General features: G+C 30.2%; 1 protein-coding gene across 5 annotated transcripts in view; it reads left to right on the top strand.

The window, feature by feature from the left end:
* LOC134727826 (FYVE, RhoGEF and PH domain-containing protein 2-like) overlaps positions 1-12,030 on the top strand; it is a 55,213-nt gene that overhangs the window by 6,911 nt on the left and 36,272 nt on the right. The window contains exon 1 of one of the 5 annotated variants that reach the window (XM_063592234.1): positions 3,867-3,993. The exons of 3 other annotated variants lie outside the window; for them this stretch is intronic. In XM_063592234.1, coding sequence (XP_063448304.1) covers positions 3,927-3,993 — 67 coding nt within the window. In that variant the 5' untranslated portion in view covers positions 3,867-3,926. Of the gene's footprint in view, positions 1-3,866; positions 3,994-11,497; positions 11,523-12,030 lie in introns of those variants that run through there. One more of the 5 variants, XM_063592255.1, reaches the window with a different exon arrangement.

Here is a 12,030-nt window from a genome sequence, read left to right as displayed (position 1 = left end):
AAAATGTGTGGTGTGACCCCGCAAACCAACCAAGATGGCCGCCACGGCTAAAAATAGAACATAGGGGTAAATGCAGTTTTTGGCTTATAACTCAAAAAACAAAGCATTTAGAGCAAATCTCACTGGGGTAAAATTATTCATCAGGTCAAGATCTATCCGCCCTGAATTTTTCAGGTGAATCAGACAACCCCTTGTTGGGTTGCTGCCCCTGAATTCGCAATTTCAAGGAAATTTTGCTGTTTTTGGTTATTAAAAATCTTCTCCTCTGATACTACCTGGCCAAATTAAACCAAACTTGGCCACAATCATCCTTTGGGTATCTAGTTTTAAAAATGTGTGGCGTGACCCGGACAACTAACCAAGATGGCCGCCACGGTTAAAAATAGAACATAGGGGTAAAATTAAGTTTTTGGCTTATAACTCAAAAACCAAAGCATTTAAAGCAAATCTGACATGAAGTAAAATTGTTTATGAAGTAAAAATATATTTGCCCTGAAATTTTCAGATGAATCAGACAACCTGTTGTTGGGTTGCTGCCCCTGAACTGGTAATTTTAAGGAAATTTTGCTGTTTTCAGTTATTATCTTGAATATTATTATAGATAGAGATAAACTTTAAAATACAATAAATGTTGGCAAAGTAAGATCTATAAATAAGTCAACATGACCGAAATTGTCGGTTGACCCCTTTAAGAGTTATTGCCCTTTATAGTCAAGTTTTAACCATTTTTTCGTAAATCTTAGTAATCTTTTACAAAAATCTTCTCTGAAACTACCAAGTTAATTATAGATAGAGATAATTGTAAGCAACTAGAATATTCAGTAAAGTAAGATGAACAAACACATCACCATCACCAAAACACAATTTTGTCATGAATCCATCTACGTCCTTTGTTTAATATTCACAAAAACCAAGGTGAGCGACACAGGCTCTTTAGAGCCTCTAGTTATATATGTTATGTAGTATCATCAAATACAACTTACATTTCAATATAAAGAATGTACACAAATGCGGCCACTTTCATATTAGACGAAAATAGTCTAAAATTTAACTAAAATGCTATAATTGTGAAAATTTCAGTAATTTAGCAAGACTTAATGATACTAGTACCTGATACATGTGTATTGTATTGCCAAAAACAGCCAATATTTATGTAGCAGAACCATTTTTCTTTCTTACTAATAAATAACTTAAAGTTTACATTTTAACAATTTGCCATTATTTGGTAAAACTACAACATTTTGGGGCCATAAAGTGGTCTTTCTGCACCTATTCCTTTAAATCCATAGTATAGATATAGGCTGATGCTGACCTAATTTAGATTTTTAAAATAGGTTAGAAGGGGTTGAGAATTTGGCTTGTGTCTTAAAAATTATGAATAAAGAAAAATGGTATGATAACTTGAACAGACAATGCCGATCATGAGACAGGGATGGTATATAAATATAAGTTGTTTGTTGATAGATTTGATATCTATAGATAATAATATAAACAACCTTCACTAAATATACAATACATAATGACTTTTACATCAGCTATTTCATATTTAGCAAAGTGCCATATAATCTGAAAATAAACTTCTGGTAGATAATGTTTATTATATTATATCGTAATTAATAGTGAAATCTGGTTGGAGAAGATTCATGTTTTTAATATATCCCTCAAGACCATTAGTCTGTGACTTGATACTAATATGAATTATTGAAGCTATTTAATTTTATATTAATTTGAATATACATGTTCATTGGAATCTAATTAAGACATCACACAAATTCTGTAAGAGGAATTTATATGATTCTAAGTTCTGAGTATAGGTGGTTTTAAACCATAAAGCTGTTATCACATCACCTTGAAAGTCATGCCAAATTAGAGTTTTGACCTAGTTTTCATGGTTCACTAAACAGGGGGCACACTGTTGTATTATGGACATTTATTCTTGTTTCTTAGTTTTAAATATTTTTGATTAAAGTAGAATTGACAGTTTGTAAGAAAAAAGGATTTTCTTAAAAGGTTTTGGGTATAATACACCAAGTACTTCATCAAGGGAACAAATAGGACTGAACAAGATAGATTTTTGAATAGATAAAATGATTCTATAGATTGCATGACCCATTATGCAGTTCTCACATAATAGAATACTAAAATTGTTAATTCTATAAATATTTAAACTTATCTAAGTGTTGTAGATTTTGTGATAAGGAAGACATATATATTCAAGGACTTAATGTATTGCGATCTATATAAAACTTCCTGTTAAAATTTGTTTCTAAAGTTCTTAAATTGTTAAAAGTTCATGGATAAGTGGTTCTTTTTCAAAATTTAAATGAAGAAATTATATATTGAAGTTGCAGATTTTTTGTTCACCAGGTTTGTCAGTTATTTATTATATAGTATATATAAAAGTTGTCATTGTTTATTTATTACTTAGGTTTTATCTAGGTCAGATTACAATATAATCTTATAAGGAAGTTTCACAGGTTTAAGGCTCAGTGGGTCAGTTTTATGATCAAATATTTTTGCTCTGCGGGTATACTGTAGACCAAGCAATCAATTAGTTTAAAACCTATTTATTTATAGTGGATTGGGAAACAAGTTATTGCAACTTATATGAATCCCTTTCCACTTTGCCGATGCAAGTGCTGCCTTGTAGTGGCATTAGCCTTTGGATGTGGTATGTGTGCCAATGAAACAACTATTCACAAGAGACCAAATGACATTGAAATTAACAGCTAAAGGTTCGGTATGGCCTTCAACAATGAGCAAAGGTCATACATCATTGTCAGCTTTAAAGGCCCTGTAGTTACAAATGTAAAACAATTCAAATGAGAAAACTAACGGCATAATAAGTTAATGTACTAAAAAACATAAGCCATGCATTTCAACAGATACATAAAAATCAGATTCAGCTGGAACTGTTGAAGTGATTCATTTCTGCAAGAGTTTTCTCTGTGTGCCATATAGAAGTGCAATGATTTCAGAATAAATTATTGAATATTTTAATTATTACCCGGTAGTACAATTTAATACAAACATTTTTCACTAAGTCATAAATTATTGCGTGCCTTTATCATTGCAATTTTGTCATTTTAAACCAAAATACGATTTAAATTTTTGCAATGTTGAGGAAAATCCTGTTAAATTCACATATATAAAAAATTAAAATGCAAGTTTAATTTATTGCGATTTTAACCCTGTATCATTTTTTGCAATAATAAAAACATCGCAATAATTTCTGAATTTACAGTATTCTGTGGGAGTAATTTCACTATCATAAATAGTCTTACAGTATTTTACATAATGTGTCATTTCCTGAGCATATTTTCTAGTGTATACTTGTACATGTATTAATAAAAAATGAAAATCACTTTTATCCTGTTATCCTTTATTTGTAACATAAATTTATTTGTAATTTTGAAAAGTCTGACACTCTGACAGTGACTTTTTATAAAAAAAAGATTGATTGATTGATGGTGGATTAACATCTAGCAGAAAATATTAGATTCATTTGCAAGATTATAATTAAGTAAATAAAAGAAAATTAAAGAAAAATGTATAGCTAAATTAATGACAGTGAAGCAAGTGTGGTGCTAGGTAATTTAAATGTAGGGTTGAATTTGTGGAATCTGTGGGTGATCAGGTTTGCAGTTTTGGAAATATTTTTTTTTAATAATGCCTTAAAAAATGGAACTTTTTGTACATTTCTCCTCTTTGAAAAAAACATTATAAGTGTATACATGTATGTTAAATAAGTGTTATAATAAGTATCTTATGAAGAATCTTTTATTTTTACGCTAAAATTTCCTTTTGTAATATTATACAAAAAAGGGGAGATAACTTTGAATATTATTAATTTTTAAGTATCAGGATTTGACTTGTACTTATGACACAGAAATGATTAGTTCCTGTATCAAGATGCATGGACCGATATGTTATGTGTGAAAAAATCCAGAGTAAATTCAATCATAATGGATAATTCTGACAATTCTGAGAAAGGTAAATAGGACAGAAGTAGCAGAATTATATTTATTTCTTTAAATACTGACTTACGGTAGTTTTTCATGTTTTCTTATACAATAGTCTTTTGTTGATGTATGTTGAAAATTTTCATCTAGGAAGTAGTTTTTTTTTTTTTAAATGACTACTGTACACTGAATGTAGTTGTGATGGTACAAAAGATAGAAAATTTGATATGACTTGTTTAAAAACAAAAAACTGTCACCGTAAAGTTCAGTGTTATGATTAAGAAAGAAATATAAATACAGTCAGTTTTCATATGTGTTCATTATTTTGCTCAATTATTAAAAAAGAATGTCAAAATTGAAATCTAAAAGAAGGGAGTCACCATGTAGAACTATTTTTTTAGGGACTTTATAACAAACAATTCTTTAACTGGTGAGACAAGTACATGTGTATATTCATATTTTCAAAATCTAGGAGGTGAAATCAAACAGACCTAAATAATGTGTACAGAGTAACTATTACAGGAGTCTAAAAATGTCTGTCTATAAATATATATAAATTTCTTTTTATTGGTCATACACCGTTGGTAGTCATAGGAGGTACTCTCTGTTGTTAATAAGATGAAATCTGTTATAAATTATGAAAGAAATGCTGATACTTTATAAGGAGTCCATGCATTGTTAAATTTTGTGTTGAAATAAGAATAGGTAATGTCTCAATAAAAGAAATCGAGAAAGAAATTGTTGTTTTTACAAGCTTTCACTCAAGATACAATCATTCATTATTTGCTTCTATTGAAGCACTTTTCTGGACTAACTCACAGTTATCTAGAATAACTAGTGCAAAAATTGTTTGACGATTAATATTAGGAAACAGATTTGAAAATAACTATAAGTCAACAAATTGTCAGGCTTACCGTATAGATAATTTTGAAAATAAAGGATTTTATATTTGTCTCTTTTGTGTTTTTTTTGGTGTAGATTGTTTATTTTTCATTAACAGTCAGATTTTAATTGATATAACTAAATCACTAGTACAAAGTTTATACATTATAATATCCTGATTCATAGTGTAGGACTTTGTTATAGTGGCAATAACCTTTGTTACCAATAATGTGAACTAAAGAACATGACCATAAAATATGTGATACAGAAGCATGACTTGTGGTTAATGTCAGAACGTATTGCTTTTAAAAAAAAAAATTGAAGCAGAAACAAATATATTTATGTTTTCTTACAATGTTAATATTACATAAACACCTGAGTAACTTTGTGAAATGGCTTATTGTATTTTATGATACATATATGTATTAACAATTTTTTGTTTTGAAGTTTTGTTTAAATGTAACAGAAAATACATAAGTCTCAGGTCTTTGTATCCCCCCGCCAAAACTTGACAGTCTAAAATTGTCAATGTGCCTCTTTAAAGGACATTGTAAGCAATTCGAAATTATTTAAACCTCATTACCTTGTATATAAAAACAGTTTCTGCAGGCAATGAATGTGATTATATTTATATGGATAATATAAGATGTAGCCTTTTATCCCCTCTCAATACGGGACACCAAAGTAGATGTACAAGTATTTAAATCTATAGACTTCTATTCATAGGTAAATTTTTTCGAAGGATATATCAATAAACTTGAATTACCTATATAAAATACCTATATTTACTACAAAATAGTGAGCGATGTAAATAAAACAATGATACATACTTAAATGACACACATCACTCTTGTCAATGTTGTTAAAGTGTCGACTTCCTGATTTTATGAACAACATCACTGGCATACATTCAGATTTTATATTGTTTATCATTTTCTGCATATATTAGAAGTAAATAGATGTCTTAGTACATATATAAGGAATTTAAAACATTTATAAATGAATATAGTGTATTTCATGAATTTAGGGAATAATATTATAAACTGAAAAGTGAGTATCATTTCAAAATTATACTGCAACAAAATTTTGAATATATATGTATATATATTTTCAATCGTAATGTCTTTTAAGTGGTTGTAAAAGTTAAACAGGAAAACAAAATTATTTTTAAATTGTTATAGAAGACAATATTTAAAACTTCAGTCTGTGATCCAAACCCACAATAATTCTAAAATAAGACTTTTTGGAGTATATTGGAGTTATCACCCTGACCTAATTTCATAATGATAGAAATGAATAGTAGAAATGTCTTACTTTTTAGGACAGAAGAAACTATAAATGATAGATTAGTGGAATTTATATCTCCCACCAGTTGATTTAAACCAGGTCCAGCCTTCATAGTGTATCTTTTTTTTTTCTTCAAATTTATGGAGGCACTTACTGATGATAGTAATTCATACACAGTTGGCTTTATACAATTATTTACTGAAGGATCAATGTATCAGTTTAATTCTCAGTCCTCTTAGGAAAACAAAACATTCAAATTTGTATAAATGTTTCATATTATTTGGCTGAATTGAGAAGTTTGAAAAAAATCAATAACCATGCAATAATATATATTTAAGATGAATGGGGTATACACCAGTAAGAAATCATTCAAAAAAACATACAGTCTTCAACAATTCAGACACTCACTCAGTCTGACATCAATATACAATTATGTCAAACTCTAATATTCCTCAAATTTGTTCAATTGAATATAATTTTGTTTGCATAGTATATTGAATGAGATAATTTGACAGCATTTACATTATATACTGTGGATTCATTATATGACTTTAATTATACAACCAGTATTCAGTGGTGGTGGATCCAGGGAGGGGGTGGTGGTTCTGGGGGGTTGGAACCCTCCTCCTTTTTTTGATGATCAATGCTTTTAAATGGGAACATATGGTTGTTCTGCTCCTGTTGATATTTGATAGTCCTGACAAAGCAATTTTTGTTATATCTATTGCATATATATTTCACATTTGATGACAGTTTTTATGTTAAGTATCATATAAATTGAAATCAATGATATCTTATAAACTGACAACTTTATACCACAGCTGTTTATTTGAAGTTTTTATTATGATGATCACCAATCATTTTTATAGTGATAGAGGAAGGAAATAATTTTATCTATTTGATCAAACTTTAAAAAATAAGTTCTTTTATTCTAATTTTGAATGGTTGTATTATTAAAAGTATTTAAAAATGAATGTTGTTTTTTAAATGTTTTATTAACTTTAAAGGAACAGGAAGACTTTCATTTAAAAAAGTAATTTTTATTTAATTATTACTTCCAGATATACAATATTTTTACTAAATGTAGCTTTAAGATTTTTATTCATATCATATAATACAGATTGTATTGCTCAATAAATGTTGGTTATGCAGCCATATTGTTTATTGAACACACTTTGTTCTTATGTTGTAATGTTATACCACTGTCCCAAGATAGGGGAGGGTTGGGATCCCGCTAGCATGTTTAACCCTGCCACATTATTTATGTATGTACCTGTCCCAAGTCAGGAGACTGTAATTCAGTGGTTGTTGTTTGTTTATGTGTTACATATTTGTTTTTCATTATTTTTTTTACACAAATAAGGCCGATTAGTTTTGAATTATTTTACATTGTCTTATAGCTGACTATGCGGTTTGGGCTTTGCTCATTGTCGAAGGACGTACAGTGACCTATAGTTGTTAATGTCTATGTCATTTTGGTCTTTTGTGGATAGTTGTCTCATTGGCAATCATACCACATCTTTTTTATATTAATTATATATTTGCATGGGGGATGTATTCCTGCGTTTTACTTGTTTTCAAAATAAGCAAAAATTACCCTTGTGCCAAAATTTCCATATTTTGGGGTTCCTCTTGAAAGCCTAAATAACTGCAGGGTTGTGGGTATAAAGCCAATTTTGCCTCCCCTGAATAGTATTCATGTTTCGTGATACATGTATAAGATAAGAAGGCAAAAGAAAGGGAAACAAGAATGTGTCCACAGTACACGGATGCCCCATCAGCACTATCATTTTTATGTTCAGTGGACTGTGAAAATGGGTTGAAAACTCTAATTTGGCTTTAAAATTAGAAAGATCATATCATAAGGAACATGTAGTACTGCGCTAAGTTTCAAGTTGATTGGACTTCAACTTCATCAAAAACTACCTCAACCAAAAACTTTAACCTGAAGCGGGACAGACAGACAAATGAATGAACATATGGGAAAATTGACAAACGAACTTACAAACGAATGAACGTACAGACGCACAGACCAGAAAACATAATGCCCATAAATGGGGCATAAAAAACAGAATTAGATAATTGTCCAGCTTAGCTCATTTTTTGAAAAATCCATCCTAAATCATCAATTCAATATTAGATGTTGTAATGCAAAAGGATTGTTAATATTGTTAAACCAAATGACTATGGGTGCATATGACTATACAATTTTGGCCTACTTCTAAATGTTCTTGTTGGTAATAGTATAGGTAACAAACAATCCTGTGACTGATCTGTGAGAGTTATAAACTATAGGCTTACTGTGAATTCGTTTAATTTTGTGGGTATCAATTTTCGTGGATCGAGGAAAACTTGCATTTTCATGGATATTTGATTTCTAAGTTTTGTTCATCTCTGCATACGTTTTAAAAGCCTTCAAGAAATTTGTATTTCTTTGAATATTTGAATTTATGGTTCACCTGTACCACAAAACCCTTGAAAATTGGTATCCAACAATAATAATGAATCCACAGTATATAAAAAGTGATATTTTATCTGTTTTTCGGATTCCTTAATCAGAGAATGGTCAGAAAAATTTCTCTCTCTGAACTTGGTCTTAATACTATTTTTTGTTTGCATACTCATTTACACCAGACACAATACGATATAAGTAGAATAATTGCATTTAATATTATGCATTATGCAATAAAAGGAAGTAGATATATTTTCAACAAAATGAACAATTGGGCATTGAACCAAATTAAGATCTATTTTTTCTTCATTTCCTTGATTTGACACATTCTTTGTTCAAGTAATAGAAAATATTTGAAAAACAAAATTTCCCTGTATTAGACTCCATTAGGATTTTTACAGTCAACTGTGAGTATATCGTTAGTTCTATTACACAATTTTTTTAAATTTTATAATTTTATTGTAAATAAACATAAAACTTGATTGATTGTGTGTGTCCGAAGCACTTTTCCTTATTTACCTTCAGCAGGAAAGCTCAAACCAAAACATTTGAAAGTCGAAGATGTATAAGACCTAAGCATGTGAAGATATATTTCCGAAAGGGACCTAGAACATAGCCAAATTCATCTGTTAGGTCAACTTACCTTAGTTTCTTAAACATTTCTAAATTGTAATGAAGAATATAAAAAAGTAGTTTAAATAATCTTAAAGTTATATAAATTCAGCCTTAAGCCATCATCTTTGAGTTGGCCTGTTAAAATAATTTTCTGAACTGAAGATTTTTACACAAGGATGTAAAAAATGAAGTAATATGTTTTTCTATGCTGGAGAGTTATACATGTAATGACACGTCTGATATATTATAGTATACATATCACTAAAATTGGGACCATTATAGAATTTACATACTGTGAATTCATTCTGTTGGTACATATCAACTTTCATTGCCGGAGAAAATTTTACTATTTCAAGGGTACATAATTTCTTAGCTTCAGTGTTTATCAATGAAACTAGAAAATATATTTCCACCAATATTTGAATGTAGGATTTTCTCCTAGCCATGATGAATGCACTTAGATTGGTATGCCACAAATATTTCAAATCAATTGATGGGATAATGCTATAGTCAGTAAGTTTATTATACATGTAAAAAAGTAAATAAAATTCAGAATGGAAATGGGGAATGTGTCAAAGAGACAACAACCCGACCAAAATAAAAAAAACACAACAGCAGAAGGTCACCAACAGGTCTTCAATGTAGCGAGAAATTCCCGCACCCGGAGGCGTCCTTCAGCTGGCCCCTAAACAAATATATACTAGTTCAGTGATAATGAACGCCATACTAATTTCCAAATTGTACACAAAAAGTAGGATTGTAATATACTCTCAATTTCTTTGATGGAATGTAAGAAAGGCTTTTTTTAGGAGAAGGTAATTTGAGGAAGAGTATGTAGAGTTTTTTCTCTCTCACGTTTTGGTAATATTGGGTAGCTTCTAGTTGTTGGAAAGTACTCTTCAAGTGGCTGATCCAGGGGGAGGGTTCCAGGGGTTGGAACCTCCACTTTTTTTTGGTCGATCAATGCATTTGAATGGGGACATATAGTTGGAACCCCCCCCCCCCCCCCCCCCCATCAAAAAATTGATGCTTGAACTATACACTGGTCCTCATGGGGACCCTTGTAAGGTTATTTGTATTTTATCAGGATGTTGTTAATATTATGTTAATGGTCATCTTGAGGGTAAATTATTATTGGTGGAAAAACCAAATGTTTATAGTAAACTATATATCAGTCAAACTATGGCATACCAGAAGTTAGTCATGCATGACATGTTTCTTTCATACCCTGATGTAATACTACAAATTGTTCCCCAAGGCTTCCAAACCTACTATTCAAAATAAACAAATAGTAATATTTCATTCAATGTTTCCTAAAAGTGCATTTTGAGTGCATTATAGCATGATATTGAATGGAATTGATATGCATTTTTTGAAAATTGATTTCATGAAATTGTTTTAATGCCATTGAAGATGACGTCAACCATAAATTGCAGATTGGAATGTGGTCATTTACTAATGACTGACATAAGAGTCTGGATTTTATAGTATCTCATTTTCAGGTATGCCTGACTTTTTGTATGGGTGATGCACTACATTTGATAGTTGTTACTGGTGTCATATGGAAAATTGAACCCCCTTAAATTGAACTATTTTCCATACCTGGGGTCAAAATACCATATGGAAAATTAAACCAGAAGTAAGTTTTCCATAGTGGGAAATTATGCCACCAAAATATAATTGATATATATATTGCACTAAGGCCTTGTAATATACTGAAGTCAGTTTAATAAGGAGATTTGAAATTGAGAAAGGAAAGTGATTAGTGGTTGCTGGTTATATGAGGTCTATCACTGATTTACTTTAAAATATCTCTACATCCCCCCAGGTTTATGTCTCTGAAACCTCAAGTTGTTTTAAATTTTTTTATCGCACGGATATGATAAAAGTCCCAATAATGTAGGTAAATTTCACTGTAGGTGGAATCTTTTTTAAAAGTAATTAGGTCAGGCTGCAAAATAAACAAAAAATCATCAGAACTTCCGAAAAAAAAATAGAAAGGTGACACTTTGATTCATTTGTCCACATGTTATCCAAGTTACCAAGTACACATAATTATCTAAGGGACATACATAATTATAAATCGTAAAAAAACATCTAAATCATTGTCATACAACAATGACATCACTTATAACACAGTAATATGTATCAGAGTCAGCTTGTGACCAATAAATCAAGGGAAATACAGGTGTAGACTGACCTGTCGTTCAGGTAGGAAGTATTTAGCATGGTTGGACACCTGTCCAAAAAATATAAGGGGATGTTTCTGTAGCTAGATAAAAAGGAAGATATTTCTCAGTAAATTTATAGTATAATGAAATTATGTAGGTTGAAAATTTCTAGTGATATTTGAAGCCTGTCTTTAAAATGGGACAGGTTTATTCTCTTTAAAAGGTAAAGAGGTATTTTATAGTCTCCTTACATGTTTTATGATATGAAAGTAATTTGAACAGTAGTTTTAAAAACCAGAATCAGTTATGTAAGCATTAGGAATTAAATAACACGGTATTGGAAAGGTGGCACTTGTATAATTTGTTCAATATGCAAAGTACTGTTTTAATACCACTTGAATTTACACATATATACCTGGTCTCTCAGTCAGATTTTTTTTACAATAATCTTACTCATTATCTTATAGTATTTCTTACTCTGAGACTCAGAAATCAACCAATCAAAATACAGGATATTGTGTTTGAGCATTAATTTGTACTCTGAGTACTGGGTAAGGTCTTTTGACTGAGAGCCCTGGCCTTTCAGTCATTAAACTTAAAAAAACGATTATCGCACTCTTAAGACTCAGAAATAAATCATTCCAAATACAATGTACTAGAT

Source organism: Mytilus trossulus, chromosome 1 (genome assembly GCF_036588685.1).
Source record: "Mytilus trossulus isolate FHL-02 chromosome 1, PNRI_Mtr1.1.1.hap1, whole genome shotgun sequence".
Taxonomy (NCBI): Eukaryota; Metazoa; Mollusca; class Bivalvia; order Mytilida; family Mytilidae; genus Mytilus; species Mytilus trossulus.
Note: the sequence above shows the minus strand (reverse complement) of the source record. Positions and strands in the feature narration are given on the sequence as shown.